The 20,975-nt window shown below is 41.5% G+C and overlaps 1 protein-coding gene across 1 annotated transcript in view; it reads left to right on the top strand.

Annotated features, from left to right (window-relative positions):
• The window catches only part of LOC137321575 (CUB and sushi domain-containing protein 1-like), a 2,214,006-nt gene that overhangs the window by 1,988,082 nt on the left and 204,949 nt on the right, over window positions 1–20,975 (top strand). Inside the window, exons 43-44 of the mRNA XM_067984007.1 lie at window positions 1,506–1,683; window positions 12,107–12,252. Of these exons, the coding sequence (XP_067840108.1) occupies window positions 1,506–1,683; window positions 12,107–12,252 (324 nt within the window). The remainder of the gene's footprint in view (window positions 1–1,505; window positions 1,684–12,106; window positions 12,253–20,975) is intronic.

The following is a 20,975-nucleotide window of genomic DNA, read 5'->3' as shown; positions in this document are numbered from 1 at the left end:
TACATAGAATAAACCAAAAGAGTGTTGCGTAGCTACTATATTACGAGATTCATTCTTGTCACATTCAATGTATAATTTTCTATTTCGAAAATGTATCACCCATCAAGCTCTCTCACTTTATAGATACTGATAAGAACATAACTGATTTTGCATAAGAACATCAGAGCAGATTTTCTCATATGGGTAGGTAATTAGTTCAGTAGATTTCATTTGAGAGAGAATTAGCTACATGTGTAAAATAATATACTTCATTTTCCAAAAAAGAAGTGCCCAAGTTATCACTTAGATGTACAATATACAATGTAATTCCAAGTAGGCTTCCAGATTAATCTCAGTTTCCCATTATTCACAGTATGAAAGGAGAAAAATGGTCAATTAGGAATCTTCAACATAGATAGATGTCAATGCCATACAGTTTGATTGACTAGATCTGAATCCTATGGACTTAATACTTTCTCACACAGAATTTAAGGAATCTCCTCAACATAAACTGGTATAACTTGTTGACTGGGAGTGACGCAGTCAACTAGTTTGAGTTTTTCACTGCCCTATCTCCTCCTGTTATGTGTGTTGCTTCATTTATTGCTTCCTCTAGGGCCATAATACAGTGACAATACAGTGCCATGTATTCCCAGACTTTACGTCGTTTCCACAACTCATGGAGTGGGGCGGGGGCGGGGGGGGGGTGAAGTTTGTTTTGAGCGGTAGTGCAGCGGCAGCCTGTTTCCCACTCCGCCCAGTTCTCTTATCCATTGAAGTAAACGGAAAAGAAAACTGAACAATGTGCAAAATGGGCCGCCAATGCGCTGTCACCCGCTTTACACTACTTCCCAAGACAAATTTAACCCCATAGATTTTCACTAAATTCTTTCATATCAATTATTCCCAGGTTGTTCTTTATACTAACACTTTCAACAAATATGACAATGAAGCAAAGAGTATTACGATTCTGTTAAGTCAGAGACGCACTACCAATTGGAAAGTTGGTTTAATTAATCCATTCCATTACCACTATGGACCCCCATATATAGATGTCTGTTTTGTGGTGACTAATCTCTTCATCTTGTTTATCATACTTCTTTAACTCAGTGTTCCCAAATCTTTGAAAACTAGTGAAGGGCTAGTCAATGATCCTGTCTGTGTCATTGCATCAAAAAATTAATGATTTAAGCTATAGTCCAAGAAATTCGTCGAACTAGTAACTAGAGTAAAATGTCAACTTTTGCCTATTAAAATTGTGCTGTGTCCAGTGGATGTGGATTAAGAACTCAATAATGGCTGGTGTGCTTGTAAACACTTTGGTATGCAACAGGTAAGTAACTAGAGCATGCCTGAGTGTACCCTTAAGGATTTGGAAGGCCTGTTTCAGCTGGTATATTAGCAGTGACGTAAAGCAAGCCTTACAGTAGTTTCTGAAATTGTAAGTTAAGTCATCCCAAAGATTTAAATATACTGATAGACACTTAGGTTAATTGTGTTCCGTTTTTTGTTTGTTTGTTTTAAAGCTCCCTGTAGCCTCAACATAACATCTCGGAATGGTACCATCTACTCTCCCGGGTTTCCCAATGAGTACCCAAATTCGAAGGATTGCAGCTGGCTAATTGCGGTACCTTCAGGACATGGAGTTTATATCAACTTCACTCTGCTTCAGACGGAACCAGTCAATGACTACATTGCTGTATGGTATGACCTGTTTCTATTTAATTAAAAACAAAATTACTTGTGGAATGAAAATCTAAGCAGAACCATTGAATAATGTTAACATTAGAAAGGTAAAATGTTGAATTAAAGGTCATATTATGTCGTTTTGTTACTGCACTTTATAATTAGAACTGCTATTAGGATGCTACACTATTGCACAACTGGAGTGAGCAGGTTCTGTTGCCAAGCTGGCTGGAGGACATCATATTGTGTACTGTACTCTCAACCATAATAATCTTTACAGGCTATCCCAAATTACCAGGTGATTTCCAATCTGTCCTCCTAATCTAAATTCAGAATGGCATTCCTGATACTTAAATGCCATTTATTTTCTTCTGCTCCTCCAGGTCATGATTTTTACCTGGAGCCGGGAAGAGAGCAAAGGAGAAGTAAAGTTGTTGGGTCGGAAAGTGCAATCGCTACCTAATTGAATAATTACAATTTTACTTCTGGGTTTTCTGCGTGACAGCCAGTCAGATTGACAGGCTCGCTGCCTTTCAGCTGGGAAAGCAGCCGCGGAGGGGGTGCCAGCGAAGTCTTACATCGCAGGGGTGGGGTGGGGGGCCATTCATCAGGCTGCGTCGGGGCCGGACATCTCGGGGTGGGGCGGGGGGGGGTCAGTCATCAGTGGGGGGGGGGTGGGGGGGCGGGTGGTGGAGACATTGGGGGGGACTGGAGACATTTGGGGCTGGAGACATTGGAGGAGGGCTGGAGACATGGAGGAGGGCTGGAGACATTGGGGGGGCTGGAGACATTGGGGGGGCTGGAGACGTGGGGGGGGGCCTGAAGACATTTGGGGGGGCTGGAGACATCGGTGGGGGCTGGAGACATTGGGGACTGGAGATGGCGGGGAAAGGCTGGAGACATCGGAGGAGGGTCGGAAACATTGTGGGGGAGTCGGACGTTGTTTGCGGCGGGGGGGGGGGCTCGGCCATCGGAGAGGTCTCAGACATTGGGGGAGTCGGCCGGTCGCTGGGGACCGATCATGGCAGGTTAGCTTGTTGGGCCTGGAGGAAACACTCCTGCTCCTCCTGGCCCACAAGCAGTGCAATAAAGGCACTTAACTGATGAACTGACCCTTCTCACCTCCTTTTACCCGGCGAGATTCACAAGTCCTGCAAAAGCCATCCTGGAGGCATTAAATTCAAAGCTTAATTACATTCAATTAAAAAACGCTACTTAACGTCACCACGCTAAATACCTGCCTGCCGGCACTAATTGGTGACGCGATTCGGCGCCGCACGCGCATCCAAACGTGCCCACGTTAAACCCGAAAGCGAACACACTGGAGCCAGGTTGCGGTCGCGATCACAAAAACGGGTATTTTCACCTCCCACTCGACTCCAACCCACCCAACCAGTACAATTCAGGAATCCTGTGGGAATGCTGCATGGTTGTACCCAAGCTTGTTGCTGCCCAAGGTTGTGTGCAAATGCATTTAATCTCTGGAACCATGAGATGTGAGTTGCTCTTATCAGCCATCTGGTTCCTCTTCGTTATCTTCTGGTTGGAGACTGGGTCTTCCTCTGTAACTTACACACTGGCACAAGGGGTAAATGGTGATATAGATATGGAGACGTTATGTTTATTTGCAATCAAGTAGCTTGTCTATTTATTTCTGATTAACATCTAATTGATACTAACAGATCAGAAAGATATTATTTGTTTTATGTGAAATCAGAAAATTAGATTTTAACTCCTTTCAAGTTGATACTGATTATGATCATGTTGGTTTACTTCCTAAATCATTTACCTATATATAGAGATAAATTTTTAGCAACAGTCAGGACGTAGATGTCGATCAGTAAAATTGATTTATTAACCTCCCTCCTGTAGTATGCCGTTAATTAAAGGTGATCTGAAATTTAATTCAAAGAGTCAATAGAAGCAATATCACTTTAGTAAAACGACTTTCCTGAAGTGAAATGTGGGTTTGGAAAGTGCTCATATGTTTGAGCTAAATTACAGGGGGGTGGACCTTGTTACAAATTTGGGTCTGTTATACCTTCTTAGTTTCAGTAACACAATTCGCCCCTGTAAAAGAAACCCACACCTTTACATGCCAGAGTAGATTCACACTACCCAATATCTACTTATACAGTCGCATTACCTAGAGTGTAACAATAGTACCCTCTTGGGATCTGAAACAGATGCATGTGCCCTTATGTGCCTTTTCAATCTTTTTGAGGGAAGACAAGGCCAGATACAAATCGCAGAGCTATTGTATCCAAAACAAGCGAACAGACAGAGCCTCATCCAACCGTATTTTCATAGTTTAAACTTGTAACCCAATTTTTTGTTCTTACACTGTATTAAAAAAAACCAACAATAAATAATTAAGTTCTCTGGAATAAGTACTCGCATAATGATCTCATTACTTAAATATTCACTTGCAAATTAGATTATTATATTTAATTTAAAAAGTACATTTGGAAAAATAAAATGAAATTTGCCATATAATGAATGGATTTCTTGCTGCTCTCTTTCCCACCTGAGATTTTGATGTGACATTATGTCACTGAGCAATGAAATGTGCTGGGAGCTGAGGTTTTATAATAGCATGTGTTGAATTTGTAATTTCTTTTAACATAAATGCTAGTTTTAAAAAATATGACAAGGGTGTTATCACAGATGAACAATGAAAGATAACACCATTCAAATGTAAACGGAATACATTTGTGGTATAATCAGATCATTACCATTTTTCTTGCATCGATGAGGGGGACAGTATATTTACTTCTTAACTTGTGAGCTATACATTTAGTTTCACAACATACCACTCCAGGAAGTAAATTTTTACTCCTCTCAGATAGAATCTTAAAGTACAGACAGAGGCCGTTCGGCCCATCGTGCCTGTGCTGTCTCTTTGAAAGAGCTATCCTCGAGCCCCAATCCCCAGTTCTTTCCCCGTAGCCCGACAAATTTTTCCTTTTTGAGTATAAATTCAATTCCCTTTTGAAAGTTACTATTGAATCTGCTTCCTCCTGCAGGCTGTGCATTCCAGATCATAACAACTCGGTGCGTATAACAATTTCTCCTCACCTGCTCTCTGGTTCTTTTGCCAATTATCTTAAATCTGTTTCCTCTGGTTACTGACCCTCCTGCCAGTGGAAATAGTTTCTCCTTATTTACTCAATCAAAACCGATCATAACTTTGAACCTCTCTATTAAATCTCCCTTTAACCTTCTCTGCTCTAGATGCTTGTTTTTTTTCAATGCAGGTTTGTAGAGCAAATCCCAATCTTGAGAAATCCTTCGAACTAATGTAACATAAAAACAAATCTGAAAGCTGCCCGTTTGGAGCACGTTACTGACTTTGGGGGGATTTACACTCCAACTGCAGTGTTCGTATAAAGTGGTTTTAGATTGTAAGTGCAGTCTAAATCTAATGTTGGGACTTGACCTGATACTGAAGCAAAGTGGAGTGAGACTCTGCTTTACTTCGAAGTTAGTTTGGGCCAAAATACCAGATTTACAGTAAACCAGTTTAACATCAGGGCGAAACCAAAACCACTTTGCACTGCAAATAAACTTGTAACATGAATGAACCCTGAGAGATACTCCATTGGATGGATTACATGATTTGACATTGAAAAACTTTCAATGGCCTTTTTGAGCCCTGCCGACTTGCAGTGTTGTGATATTATCAGTTCTAGTTGTGGGGCTAAAACCTCCTATCGAACAAGCATATTTTCCTGGGATACCACACATGTTATAAGTAGAAATAAAATACTTTGCCATACATCATATGGAGACTCCTGATTGGTAAGAGTGGGTGTCCATTTTATTATCAAGGATACTATTACAGTTCTCCAGAGGGACAATATAACAGAGGGTTCAAAGACTGAATCTATTTGGTCAGAGTTAAGGAACAGAAAAGAAGCTATTACATTGCTGGGTGTTTACAGTAGACCTCCAAATGGTGAGAGGGAGCTTGAGGAGCAAATCTTTAGGCAAATTTTAGAGAAATATAAAAATAATAGAGCAGTAATAGTAGGGGAATAATGAGGAAGGAAGCAGTGCTGGATCTAGTTCTGGGGAATGAAGTAGGGCAAGTGGAGTGTGTTTCAGTGGAAGAACACCTGGGTAATAGTGATCATAATATAATTTGGTTTCAAGTAGTTATGGGCAGGGACAAAGAAAAATCAAAGGTGAAAATACCCATTTGGAAGAGAGACAATTTCAGTGATTTGAAAAGGGATCTAGTACAGGTGGACTGGAAACAAAGATTGGCCAAGAAAACAGGAAATGAACAATGGCAGGTTTTCAAGGTTTGGGTACAAATCAAGCCTATGCCCATTCAGAGGAAAGATTGGGCATCCAAAGGTAGAGCTCCCTGGGTGACAAAAGAAATAGAAGTTAAAATAAAACAGGAAAAGGAGGTTTATGTCAAATGTTAGGTGCAGAATATAGTCAAAAACCAGGCAGAATACAGAGTGTGCAGGGGGAAATTGAAAAAGGATATAAGGGCAAAGAGAGAATATGAGAAAAGATTAGCAGGTAACATAAAAGGGAACCCAAAAATCTTTTATAAACATATAAAAAGTAAAAGGATAATTAAAGGAATGGTGGGGCCGATTAAGGACAAAAAAGGAAATCTTCTTGTGGAGGCAGAGGGCATGACTGAGGTACTGAATGAGGACTTTGTATCTGTCTTCATAAAAGAAGAGGATGAAGTTAATGTCACAGTAGGGGAGGAGGGAGTAGAGATATTGGATTGGATAAAATAGATAGAAAGGAGGTGCTAAATAGATTGGCATCACTCAAAGTTAACAAGTCACCCAGTCCAAATGGGATGCATCCTAGGTTGCTGAGGGAGCCAAGGGTGGAAATAGCAAAAGCTCTGACCACAATCTTTCAATCCTCCTTGGATATGGGAGTGGTGCCAGAAGACTGGAGGATTGCAAATGTTACACCTTTGTTCAAAAAAGGGGAGAGGGGTAAACCTGGTAACTACAGGCCAATCAGTCTGACGTCAATGGTGGGAAAACTACAAGAGACCATTGTCAAGGACAAAATTGATTCTCACTTGGAGAAGCATGGATTAATAAGAGACAGCCAGCCATAGATTTTTAAAGGTAATCGTGTCTGATTAACCTGGTTGAGTTCTTTTGAAGAAGTAACAGAGAGGGTTGATGAAGGTAGTGCTGTAGATGAATATATGGACTTTCAAAAGGCATTTGATAAAGTACCACATAACAGACTTATTTGGAAAATAGAAGCACATGGAATTAAAGGGACGGTGATAACTTGGGTACGTAATTGGCCAAGGGATAGGAGGCAGAGAGTCGTGGTGAACGGATGTTTTTCTGACTGGAGAGAAGGATGCAGTGGGATCCCCCAGGGGTCAGTATTAGGACCATTGCTTTTCTTGCTATATATAAATGACCTGGATTGGGTTTAGGGAGTACAATTTTCGAAGTTTGTGGATGATAAAAATCTTGGCAACGTAGTAAATAGTGAGGAGGATAGTAACAGAATTCAGGAGGACATAGTCAGACTGGTGAAATAGGCAGACACATGGCAGATGCAATTTAATGTGGCTAAGTGTGAAGTGATGCACTTTGGGAGGAACACATGGAGAGACAGTATAATCTAAATGGTGCCACTTTGAGGAGGGTGCAAGAGCAGAGGGACCTGGGGATTCATATTCACAAATCTTTGAAGGTGGCAGGGCAAGTTGATAAGGTGGTTAAGAAAGCGAATGAGATACTTGGCTTTGTTAATAGGGGCATTGAATACAAAAACAAGGAAGTCACGCTAAACCTTTACAAATCACTGATTAGGCCTCAGCTGGAGTATTGTGTACAATTCTGGGCATCACACTTTAGAAAGGACATCAAGGCCTTGAAGAGGGTACAGAGGAGGTTCACCAGGATGATAACAGGGATGAGGAACTTCAGTTATGTGGAAAGATTGGAGAAGCTGGGATTGTTCTCCTTAGAGCAGAGAAGGTTAAGGTTAAGGGGAGACCTAATAGAGGTATTCAAAATTATGACGGGTTTTGATAGAGCAAATAGGGAGAAACTGTATCCTCTGGCAAGTGGGTCAGTAACCAGAGATCATAGATTTTAAATAATTGGCAAAAGAAATAGAGGGAAATGAGGAGAATTTTTTCTACACAGAGGGTTGTTAAGATCTGGAATGCACTACCTGAAAGTAGGAACTTTCAAAAGGCAATTGGTCATGTACTTGAAGAGGTCTAATTTGCAGGGTTATGGGGAAAAAGCTGGGCTGTGGGACTAAATTGGACAGCTCTTTCAAAGAGCCGGCACAGGCACGATGGGCAGAATGGCCTCCTCCTGTGCTGTAAGATTCTATGATTCTATGATTGTACTTGGATTAATTTCTGATAAACCACACGTGATTATTATTGGATGAATTTGCAATGGGATCACAATTATAAATATTAATCCTTCATTGTGAGCATCACCAATGGGTCCAAAATGGATTTAAGTGTTCTAACGAAGTTGACAATGTATAACACAGTAAATATCCTGGAGTGATTTTAAAGATGTAATCTAGTCTTACGGTTGAGATGACAGTTATACAGCACTTGAGGTTTATTCTAGCAATTTAGATCATCCAAACTCCCTCAATCCTATTACCTTAAATCACTCCCGGGTACCCTTTATTCTCTCTGTACAATATACGTACTGTCAGACGGTTTGTAGTGCTGAAGTATTCATAAAGTGTTTCCCCAGTGATAGTTTTCCATTGAAGTTGGATACGGTTTAATGCACTTCCGCCAGGACAATTTTCAAAACTGTTTTATATTTTAAAATCAGATTGCTAGTGTAGTTTTCAAAGTATCCCTAAGGGGAGATTGCCTCTTATATAGAATTTTTAAAAATTCCTCCACTGAAGTGGTAAGGTTGATTTTATAACATATGAGCAAGGAAATTGATGGTTAGTGGTCAGGTCGTCTATCTTATGACAGAACAAGGGAGGCAACGAGTTTCTCAAAGGACATTAGAGGTCAGAATTCCACAGCCCTAGCGGAGGAATGCACTGCTCCTCTTGTTCATCACTATCAGCCATTGTTTTTAACTATCATTTGAATGGGAAGCAACAAACATTGTGACCATCCATGAGAAGAGGTCAAATTCAAAGGTTGATGAACAGTATCCCTACTACTGTTTGTGTCAAATTTCAGGGAAATCAGTGAGCTATCATAGCTGAAGCTGCCACACCATCTCAGACTTGGCAAACTGCAGTTTAGCCTTAGGACACACTGGTCGTACCCCAATTCTCTCAATCTCTGGTCCTGAAATGGAACCATTTATTAAAAGCTCAGAAACCAGAGATGTAATCCTTGATATTTCTTACTAAGGGTAATAGATTACGTCATAATGAGCTATTGAATTCAATTGCCAAATAAATCTGAGTAAAATGAGTACCTCTTTATTGCAGTTCCTTTGCAGGGATCCCTTACGCAATTATGCTTGACCACATTCTTCATTGTCTTCATTGGTGACCTGATATATGTCATCTCATTTTTTTTTTTGTTCGGTTGTTGACATTACCATGATTAGAGTCGGTAACAGCTCATCTGAAAGATTGGTTTATTATCTGCAATGTTGAGAGATACCAAGTCAAGAACAGCCATGAAACCTTGATCATGATGTTACTGCATGTCCCTCTTCTATAAAGATACCAGGCTCTCTGCAGTTATAAACATCTAGCTCCTTGTCATGTCATAATGTCATCCTGTCTGAACTATGTTGAAGAAAACAGACAGTGAAGTTAGGAGAATAAGTAGAAAATTTCAATAAAGCTCTGCGCTACTTATCAAGATCAGGAACGTTGTTCACTGATATCCCATCGCAGCCGTGTTTGTCAGCTTGCAATAACAAATGTTTCTTTCCTGTACTCACCGTAGTTGAAAGGCAGTCAGACCAATAGACTGGATGAGGATGACTGCAATCTTCTGCAACATGGTAACATGTGGCTGGGCTATCAGCCCATGACAGGTCATGACCAATATAGCATCACAAGAGAGATTTTTAGAAAAGGCTGACTCCATGGCTGTGATTTTTTCGGAAGGAGAGATCGGTGGAACTCCCGAAAAAACAGTATAAACGGCTGAAAAAGGCCTTTCACCTGTTTCTCTGAGGGTTTTGCCGCGGTCCCACCAAAATTAATGCAGCAGGAAAATCAAGGATCAATCTCTATGTCAGCAACAAAAGGGCAGTTGCATCTTAATTTTCTGCATAAATCCATAAAGGGTCTGTATTGAAAACGAGCGGCAAAATTTTACAAACCTACCCAATATGTTGCTCATATGCATGTTCTCTCTCTATTCTCTCTCTTCCTCCCCTGCCTCTCTCCTTCCCACCTCACTCTTTCCCTCCCATCTCTCAGTCTCCCTTCCTTCTCTGAGTCTCCCTCTCTCCCCCTTCTCTTTCCTTCTCTTTTCTCTCTCTCTATTCTCTCTCTCTCTGACAGTTGCCTGAAACTCTGTGAAGAAGTTCAATCATAATTAACCAATACTGGCTGAAATCAGAGTAATTTGAAAATGCACTGGGCTATAGGGTTGTTCCAAACTCAGTCGATGGAACCCCAGCACAAATTCTCGAGACTATTTTGTATTCTCAGCAACTGCCTAGCTGAATTTTATGAGATATGTGCCCTTGTTATAGTTCTCGCTGATTGTGTTCTTCTGATTTGCCACATATAAACCAAAAAATATATGTTTAAAAGATATTAGGTGTTTAGGTCTGTTTATTGCTTTAAACCGGAAACAAAAATGAACCTCTTCTTTATTAAGTTAATAGTAAGCAGTTCATTTCTCGTGGCTTCGCTCATAGACAGAAAGAACAGAAGTGCTTAGGATATAGTTTTGTAGTTGCCAAGACATCACCAATAATATTTATTAACCATATAAATTTCAAACCTAATAAGACTTGCAGCCAAGTTAAATTCACCAGCTGCCGCAATGCTAAACAAGCAGTTTTTTGGCAATGTGGGATCACATATACATATTCAACATATACCGAATATACCCCACCACCCACTTCAGCACAAAGAAAGTCCTGGCCCAGTTTGCTTGTTAATCAACAATTCACTCTCCAAGATCAGGCATCTGCCACCTGCCCCAATTTTTAAAATATGATTTTTTTCAGCAGCAGGGATTTTGGAACGCAGTGATTCTGTGAGCTCTCATTTTGCAACAATCCCATCTTCTCCTCAACAACAGTTACTTTTTAATGGCCAGATTCAGCACAGTTTGGGATCTTGGTGGCTCTTATGTTTGCTTCTGCGTTGACTCTAACTCAGTGAAATTACAACCACAGCCTTTACTGAGCACACAAGAAATCAGATCATTATTGTCAAAGATCTTCACAATCCAACAGATTCCTCATTGTTCCCACCACCTTTCAAGCTGCATGCATCCAAATTGCACATCGAACCATACACACTTCAGAAATTTGCATGCACAGAGCACCTCGCCCACTCTCTGTAGCTTATGAGTGGCCTGATTAGCTGTCAGTCATCGCTCACTTCCACTCACTTCTGCATTGACTGATATTGAATCAGACCGATCTGAAACAAAAAAAAAGATGTGAGTAGGACAAAAGGTGTTTAAGTGACAAGTCTGTGCTCACAGCTCCCCCGTGCTCAGCAGGCTGCGTGGTCCCAAGAAATGGCTTGGCAATACAGAAATGGACTGGGATCCACCATTTGTGGTAAAAGAGCATTCATGCATGGAGAGTAGGCCCCAGACCATGCAGGCATGATTGACCATCTCCGTAAGTAAAATACAGGAGCAAGAAATCCCAGGTAAAGAATTGTAGCAGTAGGCAAGAAGAAACACTAAATCCCAAGGCCTTGAGCTATAGGGAAGCCTCTGGAAAGAAATGTTATTATATGGAACATCACACAGGCGACTGTATGGGTAACTGTAATGATTTTAAGCAATTATTTAATGGACTTGTTATCTTATAAATGTTATTTATATGGCTATATGTTCAAAATAAAAATGAAGGCTGGAGCCAATTATGAAAAATAAATTTCGTACGGTGATTAGTTAAATAGCAGACTTTTAAGCAGTTGCTTTTATGTGGATTTCTGAGGTTTTTGCTGATTTATATTTCAACAAATCAGTATGGTGAAGTTGCTTATTTGATTTTTTTCTAATACATGTAGATTTAATGTGCTATGCATGGATTTAATGTGCTCTACATATGTCGGTGATATGTTACAGCAAATCAATATTACATCACTGAAGTTCAGCAAATATTGCTCAATAGAAAGCTTACAGCAGCCAAAAAAAAAAGACCTTCCTGTGCTTTTAACTGATCTCTTTAATCCTGCCGCATTAAGCCTTTATAATCAGAAGTAAAAGTTGATAACTTATTCCTGAACTAATTTTCAGACACACTTGTCTCCTTTCATTATACAGGGATGGGCCTGACCAGAACGCTCCACAGTTAGGAGTTTTCAGCGGCAACACAGCGCTGGAATCAGCTTACAGTTCCACCAATCAGGTTCTTATCAAGTTTCACAGTGACTTCTCCGGAGGGGGATTCTTTGTCCTCAATTTTCACGGTCAGTTTGTTTCAGCAACGCATGTTAACGAATTAAAAAAAAGACTTTTGAGCATTTGCACATTGAACTCTTTAGAAGGTCCTTTTATAAAGTGTTACTTACACCAAGGAATGACACTGATCAGGGTGAAATCTCCAACAGCCTTTAACCCACATTATTTTTTCCCTTTTAAATAGAAGTCGAATCACGCACATGCAGATGTCATATGACATTTGGTGCAAGTTTTATACACATATGGGGTCATTTTTGTAATGGAAATAAAGTATATTAGAATAGATAATTCATTTTCTTATTTCCATTTGCCCAGAGGTAAAATATAATGATGTAGGGCTTGAACTGCTAGGGTTTAATCTCCGTTTGAATGGGCCTGTTCTGATAAGAGCAAAGACCAGCTCAGTTTTCAGAAATGAGCCTACAGAGAACTGGTTATGTAAACCTGCCGTCAACATATTGAAGTTTACAGGTTTTTGCTTCCCCCTTTCTGTGTTGGTAGACTGTACACATTCTAAAGGATGCTAAAGGAGACGTATGTCTCAATTTGCGATTGGCAGTAGTAATTGTCAGATTCCACTGCTAGCCATCTGCAGAATTGAAATGTTTATTGTATTTTAACCTGCCTATCATTTTTTTTCCTTATTGTGTGGTTGTACGGATGCTGCCCTCACCATTCTTAGCTCTACAAGCTCTATATTTCGGGAGGCTCTACTTATACATTTCTCCACTCTTGGATAGGACACAAGAGAAAGCTTGTCACCTGATCTTCTCATCCCTAATCTCCAGTCTTTCTTCATTGCACCCATTTTCGCCTTTCTCTGTTTTATCAGTCCTTATTCCTATGAACTTTCCTCTCTTATTTATCCTGAGCTCTAATATTGTTATAAATTAAAAGACACAGAAAGCTGCAATTGCTGTAATTCTGACAGAAGGTTGCACTTGAAACATTAATTTACCTTTTTGTATAGATGCTGACTGAGCTGCTGTGTATTTCCAGCTTTTTCCGTTTATGAACCCTGTACCTCTATTGTGTTGCAATTTAGATTTATCACACTGTCTCCTACTCCAACTAAGTTTTCCTCAGGACCTCAAAAAAAAAAGCAACCTCTCACTTCCCTTTAACTTAAAGTCCACAGGCTTTGAAAAGCTTGGCGTCTGCTAATTACAACTTTTTGATTTACTCTCTCTTTTCCATCTTTTTCCACCTTGGCCCTCGACACTGATTTCTTAATAATGTGTGTGTAGGCCATTGTGTGCTTGTGCAGTCCAACTCTTTGTACCAGCGTGCACATAGTACATGGACAATGCAGCAACTCACTGTACCTGACTTGAAGACAGGATGATCAAGGGCAGAACAGGACATCAAGAGGGAAAAACAACCCAGTTTTTATTTAAAACATTTTATTTTAAACTAAAACGTGCTTCTCTTTTTGGTGCTGATAATCCAATGGTGTTATTGGGTGTGGAGGCCCAAGGCCTGCAACACGCGTGAGGAACCTGAATGAAAACCAATGCCTCTGGTTGGCATGATGGCCATTGGGAGCCTGTGCATAAATTGTTCTCAAGACTCATTAAAGCCTCCTCCCCAAACAACAAAAAAATATTACTGGGCCCTCCCCATATTTCAGCTGGAGAGCTTGAGCAATGCTACAGTTATCCTTGTGCTATCTCTGCCTCCCCATCCCAGTCCTCTGTGCCGCCTTTGTCCACTGTCGCGTGTCCCTTCCGCTTGTCCCCCCCACCCCGGCAAACTGGGAACTTCTGTCAGCGTTGAATGGGGGCAGCCAGCCACCCTTGAATGATTGATGGGGCCTGAAATTCCAGGTCCCTTTTTTCTGCTCCCTGACACCTCCCCCCACCCCTCGCCCCTCCCAGTGCACCCAGCATGTCGTGAGCAACACTGGAGTGCCAGTAGAATATTCAGATGCGCTAACCTTGTAATATTGGATAAGGTCAGGTCTTTCCAACACTGGCATCCGGAGAGCACCAGTGGCATTACCTAAAGGTTGGATTATCAGCTCCTCACAATTAAGGTTCACTATTGCTCTACAGCTTTTCCAAAGTCATCCTCCCTGTGGCTCAGTTGAGTTTATCCAGTGAGTAGCTGACCCGTATAAAGCAGGAAACTTTTGTGTTTAATTCCTGGTTTGTGTTGCATTAGCTGATCTCAGCTGAGGTAAAAGTCAGAATGTGAGCTCAGCTGAGATCAGCTAATTCATCATATGGAGGGCAAATTTGGGCAGGGTTCCCAGTCCTAATCAGTATCCACTGAGCTTATATGGACGTCAGCTGAGGGCAGGATTGGCTCCATAGTTGAACAGCCTGCTAGCACTTACTGTTAAAGCTCTCCAATGAATAATAGCCACTTAGGTGAGGTACCATATGGTGCGTGGTGCTCATGGAATCATACCTCAGAAAGGAACCAGTGCCTTGAGGGAGAGGAAAGGTAGCAGCTTTTCAAAACAATGAAATATTTTTGGAAGTGTCTACAGCAATGAAAAGTGATGCCAATTATTCCTTGGCGCAGTTTTCATAATGTCTTCTTCCCTTCAAAAATATAGGTGTCAACAAAGTGTGCTTCTTGCCATTTTTGATTGACAGTTGTGACTGCATTTAATAATGTTCAAGTCAAATTGATTTATTGAATGTTAGCATCAGTTAAAAACATTAACTAGGTAAAGTAGATTTAATCTGATAGCTGACATTTTGTTAAATCCTGCTGTGTTAAAAAAAATTCACACACAAGGCACAGGATAAAATTTGTTCACTTGAACTACCTCTCCCTGGTGCTGAAAATTGCCCATTTTGACCGCTTTAACTACCGCACTAACTACCTGCTGTAAGTAACTGAAGCGGTAAGAGGAGCCTTTCATTCCTTAAAAATTTTCGTGAATTTGGCAGCATCTTGTTTTGTATTTAATGAATTGAACTGAAAGTACATGCTGGCTCCATATGCCACACTATAGAAAAACAGTATTTGAAACTAATAGGCCAACATTTTAACAGTTTATTATCAAGGATGAGTTCTTCAAGATGGTGGCTAGTGGTGCTTGGAGAGCAGTGGGAAGCAGCTCTGATATGACATACAGGGGAATATGAAACCATCCTCTGTACTTTTACTAATCCTCATTAAAATTACATTGAAAAAAAATCGAAACTGTTTACCCCCTCCAATTTTACCCCCTTTTCTCGTGAAGATGCAGAATCATGCTGGGATGAGATCTCAAAGGCACCAGCTGCTCTCCAGTAACATGTGCAAGGAACCCTCTTCATGTGTGAACCTGACGGTGAATGTTGACAGTCCATTTCATCGTGGAGGACATCAGAGCTTGAGCCTGATTCTGCCCTTGTCCCCAACATTCATTTTCCAACAGAAGTCAGTGGATAACAATGAAGGCCAATAACTCTGACTGTTCTCACCGCCCCCTCCTGCTCAGGGGCTCTGAGGGTATATGTAATGATCCTACTGATTTCCATACCCCCAAGTTGATGGGCACTGAGGGTATATGTAATCATCCTACTGCTGCACTGACGACTGAGGTAAACTAACTCAGTGCAGGCTGAGGAAAACAAATGATTTAAAATATATTGCCCCAGACCCGCTTATTAGATTGATGTGGAGATGCCGGTGATGGACTGGGGTTGACAATTGTAAACAATTTTACAACACCAAGTTATAGTCCAGCAATTTTATTTTAAATTCACAAGCTTTCGGAGACTTCCTCCTTCCTGAAACATTTACCTGAGGAAGGAGGAAGTCTCCGAAAGCTTGTGAATTTAAAATAAAATTGCTGGACTATAACTTGGTGTTGTAAAATTGTTTACAATTATTAGATTGAGTAACAGCATAAGATTGAGAAACCCATTTGTCGTAACTTGAGTTATCATTCATCATCACTGTGTGACCTCCATATATCTGCTATACCCTGAGCAAAATAGTGAATTGACAAAACCCTTTCAAATTGAGGCTGAACTAAGATTGTTATTTGACATTGAAAAGTTAATTTATCAAAGGTAACCATGTTTGGTCATCTTTGCATCACTGTACTTTTAATACCACAAAATAAGTGGGACACAGCATAGCAGTCAATTGCATATTGCATGTTTGTAAAGCCTTAAAGCATTTAGATCATAACCATTTCACAAACCACTGATGGAGATTGAGACAGGTTGATCCATAATTCTGTATCACATAGATCGTTCCACAATTTGAATATTACGCTGGTTAGTAGCATTTTAGTGGAATTTCTAAGTTTTATTGTACAGCACTCTATGCTGAAAGGAAATTTATGGAAACATTCAAACACTTCCTGGTTGTTGACTATTAGAGTAATTTTGAAATTTTTAAAATAAAAACATGGATAGTCACGTAGGAATGAGTAGATGGAATGTAAAAGAGGTTTTGAGATCTTTCATACATGTCGCATAACTACACAGGAGCATCTGAGCTTCTTAACATTCAAAAAGCCCAGAATTTATGTCTTCATGAAATCTACAGCAGGAGGCATGGGTATTCAGGGAAACCAACAGCTGAGAAAATGGGTGGAAAACAATGGAAAAGGTGCAGTGTCGATCCCCTAGGATATTGCCAAGGACGGGAGGTTATAGTTATGAAGATGAGGAATTAGAGCTTTTTCCATTTGTGCTGTTAAGGGGTGAATTGCTAGAGGTCTTCGAGTTACAACAAGGTAAATAGTGATATTTGGGCCCCAAAATTCCTAAGGGCCCTCTCCGCCAGCAGAGAGAACCCTTGCCTGCCAAAACTCCAGCTCGGAGACCCCATTCCTAAATCTCGGGCACTGAGTCATCCACATGGTCGTTCATCATGCATGTAAGGGTGCTTCAGTTGCACCTGACCCGATCTGTCTGCCAGAGAGTGGAGCAGCTAGGGAGATCCAAAGGTACTGGGCTGAAGAAAACAAAGGAAAAATGTTTTCAGCTCCAAGGGGATCAATTATCTTTCTAACAGTAGCTGTGGTGTGAGTTTTCCTGAGGTCTATTGAGGGCATAAAGAGTTGAATTTCCTAATGAAGCCTAGGAACTCTCCAAGACACAATATCCCTTGACATGGGTGGGAGGGAGGGGGTACAGTTCGTAGATCCACCCATGCCCCCCTCCCCTCCCAACGAGAATTTTAAAGGGTCATTCCAAACGGGGTGGAAACCAGGTGTAACCAGGTCCGTCCCAATTTTTGGGCTTACTGCCTTCTCTATTCCCAGGAATTTCATGGCCGATATTGTTTCCACTGGTTGACCAGATGGTAAAACGAGGGCCTGAACTCACTTTAGTCCAGTGACTTAACCATTACACTGTAAGCCAAAACAATATTGATCGCAATTCAAAAGTAATTCATCAGCTGTGAAGTGTTTTGGGATGCCTTGAGGACGTGAAAAGCACGATATCAATGCAAGTCCGTTCTTTTTCTTGGCTGTTAGAATCTTCATGCCTCAGGACTGGATTCCTCCCTGGATAATCATTCAGAGTAAACCCACAGGTGCCCCGTTCATCCTTGAGCTGAGTTTCAAACAGCACATCCGATCCACCTCACCCCCACATCTGATACACTCATTATGTGTTTGTTACCTGCGGGCTCAGTTTCTCCAATGCTGTTCTTACTGGCCTTCCCAGTTATACCCTTCAAGTGACTCTTTTCCTATCTCTCAACAAATTGTACACACCAACAACCCCTGCCCTTGCCAACACCGACAACTACTGTCTCACAGGCGCCTAGCATGTTGACTTTAAAATCTTATTCTCGTCGTCTAATCCCCTGATAGCCTTGCACGCTTTACTTTTGCAAATTTCTGAAGTGCAGCAAATAAAAAAAAAACAACAGTTTTGTTATGGTAGTACCTTTAAAGTAGAAACATTTCTCAAGGCACTTAAAATAGGGATAACGGAACAATGCATTTTAGAAAGATTAGGGGAGGTGTTTAAAGGGTTATGTTTTGAGATGTCTTTTAAAGGCGGGGAAGGAGGTAGAGAAATGGACAGGTTTGGAGAGAGAGTTCCAAAGAGCAGGACCCGAGGAGGCTGTCCTTTTCTCCCTATCTTCCAAAGCTTCCTGAAAACTTACCTCTTTCACCATAACATTGCAATTGTTACACCCTTGTTCATAAAAGGGGGTAAGGATAAACCCGGCAACTACAGGCCAGTCAGTTTAACCTCGGCGTTGGGGATGGTTTCAGAAACAATAATATGGAACAAAATTAATAGTCACTTCGGCAAGTGTGGATTAATAAAGCAAAGCCAGCACGGATTTGTAAAAGGCAAATCGTGTTTAACTAACTTGATCGAGTTTTTTGACGGGGCAACAGAGAGGGTTGATGGGGGCAATGCGATTGATGTTGTATATATGGACTTTGAAAATGCGTTTGATAAAATGCCAGATAATAGGCTTGTCAGCAAAATTGAAACCCATGGAATAAAAGGGGCAGTGGCAGCATGGATATGAAATTGGCTAAGTGGCAGGAAACAGAGACTAGTGGTGAACGGTTGTTTTTCGGACTGGGGGGTGGTATACAGTGGTGTACCCAGGGGTCGGTACTAGGACTGCTGCTTTTTTTGATATGTATTAATGACTTGGACTTGTGTGTACAGGGCACAATTTCAAAATTTGCAGATGACACAAAACTTGGGAGTGTAGTAAACAGTAATAGACTTCAGGAGGACATAGACAGGCTGGTGCAATGGGCAGACACATGGCAGATGAAATTTAATGTAGAGAGCTGCGAAGTGATACATCTTGGCAGGAAGAATGAGGAGAACATAAGAACATAAGAAATAGGAGCAGGAGTAGGCCACATGGCCCCTCGAGTCTGCTCCGCCATTCAATCAGATCATGGCTGATCTTTGACCTCCACTTTCCCGCCCGATCCCCATATCCCTTGATTCTCCTAGAGTCCAGAAATCTGTCTATCTCAGCCTTGAATATATTCAATGACTCAGCATCCACAGCCCTCTGGGATAAGGGGTTCCAAAGAATCACAACCCTCTGAGTGAAGAAATTCCTCCTCATCTCAGTCTTTAATGGCCGACCCCTTATCCTGTGACTATGCTCCCTAGTTCTAGACTCTTGAGCCACAGGAAACAATCTCTCAGTATTGACCCTGTTAAGCCCCCTCAGAATCTTAAATGTTTCAATTAGATCACCTCTCATTCTTCTAAACTCCGGAGAGTATAGGCCCATTCTACTCAACCTCACCTCTTAGAACAACTCTCTCATCCCAGGAATCAACCTAGCAAACCTTCGTTGCAATGCCTCTAAGGCAAGTATATCCTTCCCTGGATAAGGAGACCAAAACTATACACAGTACTCCAGGTGAGGTCTCACTAAAGCCCTGTGCAACTGCAGTAAGACTCTCACCCCCTTGCAATAAAGGAGAAGCAACATAAACTAAATGGTACAATTCCAAAGGGGGTGCAGGAACAGAGAGATCGGGGGGAAAATGTTCACAAATCTTTGAAGGTGGCAGGACAGGTTGAGAAAGCGGTTACAAAAGCATACGGGATCCTGGACTTTATAAATAGAGGCATAGAGTACAAAAGTAAGGAAGTTATGTTGAACCTTTATAAAACACTGGTTCAACCACAACTAGACTATTGTGTCCAATTCTGGGCACTTTGGAAGAAAGTCAAGGCCTTAGAGAGGGTGCAGATAAGATTTACTAGAATGGTTCCAGGGATGAGGGACTTCAGTTGTATGGACAGACTGGAGAAGCTGAGGTTGTTCTTCTTAGAGCAGAGAAGGTTGAGAGGAGATTTGATCGAAGTGTTCAAAATCATGACGGGTTTAGATGAAGTAAATAAAGAGAAACTGTTCCCCTTGGACACGGATTTAAGGTGACTGGCAAAAGAACCAAAGGCGACGTGAGGAAAAACTTTTTGCGCAGTGAGTAGTTATGATCTGGAATGCACTGCTGAAAGGGTGGTGGATGCAGATTCAATCACGGATTTCCAAAAGGAATTGGATAAATATTTGAAGGAAAGAATTTGCAGGGCTGTGGGGAAAGAGCAGGGGAATGGGACTAACCAGATTGCTCTTACAAAGAGCCGGCACAGGCTCGATGGGCCGAATGGCCGCCTTCAGTGCTGAAATGATTCTGTGATTCTACGGGGGAAAGAAATTGGATACGGCCTATTATTGGCCGTGGGTAGCCCCATCTGCGATTACCCTGCGCCCAATGACCCTGTGCAGGCGGGAAGAGACTTTCGTGAGGCCTGAGGACTTATCTTCAAGCAGCGTTTCGAATCAGCGTTGACACGAGGATTCAGTGCAATTCGCACTTTCCACCAGCAGGGAGAGCCCCAATTTCTTAAAGGCAGGCTGTCCCTTAAAAATCTCTTAAAGGTAGCTGGTACCCGTTATTTGCTGAAAATAACAGTCTGCTGTCTGCATGGAGTCTGAACAGAGATGAGACATCGCCCATGCAAAACACAGATTCAGCTCCTGTCCCTATGTTCACAAACTGATGAGTTATGTTAAAACATTGAATAAAGGTTGCACGACTAAATCCCACATCCTGCAATCAGCATACCAGACCTCACCAATCTGCCACTCTGAGTTGGTACCAGGCCTGCGAGAGTGCGTACACCAAGGTTCTCTGCTGATGCACTAGAGACCTTGGTGCAAGAGGTGGACAGAAGGAGGGATAGCCTATATCCGCAGCGGGGGGTGGTGGAGGCAAGAGGCCCTCCAGACATATATCCAAAAGGCAGTGGAAGGCAGC

The sequence above is a fragment of the Heptranchias perlo genome, chromosome 5 (assembly GCF_035084215.1).
Source record: "Heptranchias perlo isolate sHepPer1 chromosome 5, sHepPer1.hap1, whole genome shotgun sequence".
NCBI classification, from domain to species: domain Eukaryota; kingdom Metazoa; phylum Chordata; class Chondrichthyes; order Hexanchiformes; family Hexanchidae; genus Heptranchias; species Heptranchias perlo.
Note: the sequence above shows the minus strand (reverse complement) of the source record. Positions and strands in the feature narration are given on the sequence as shown.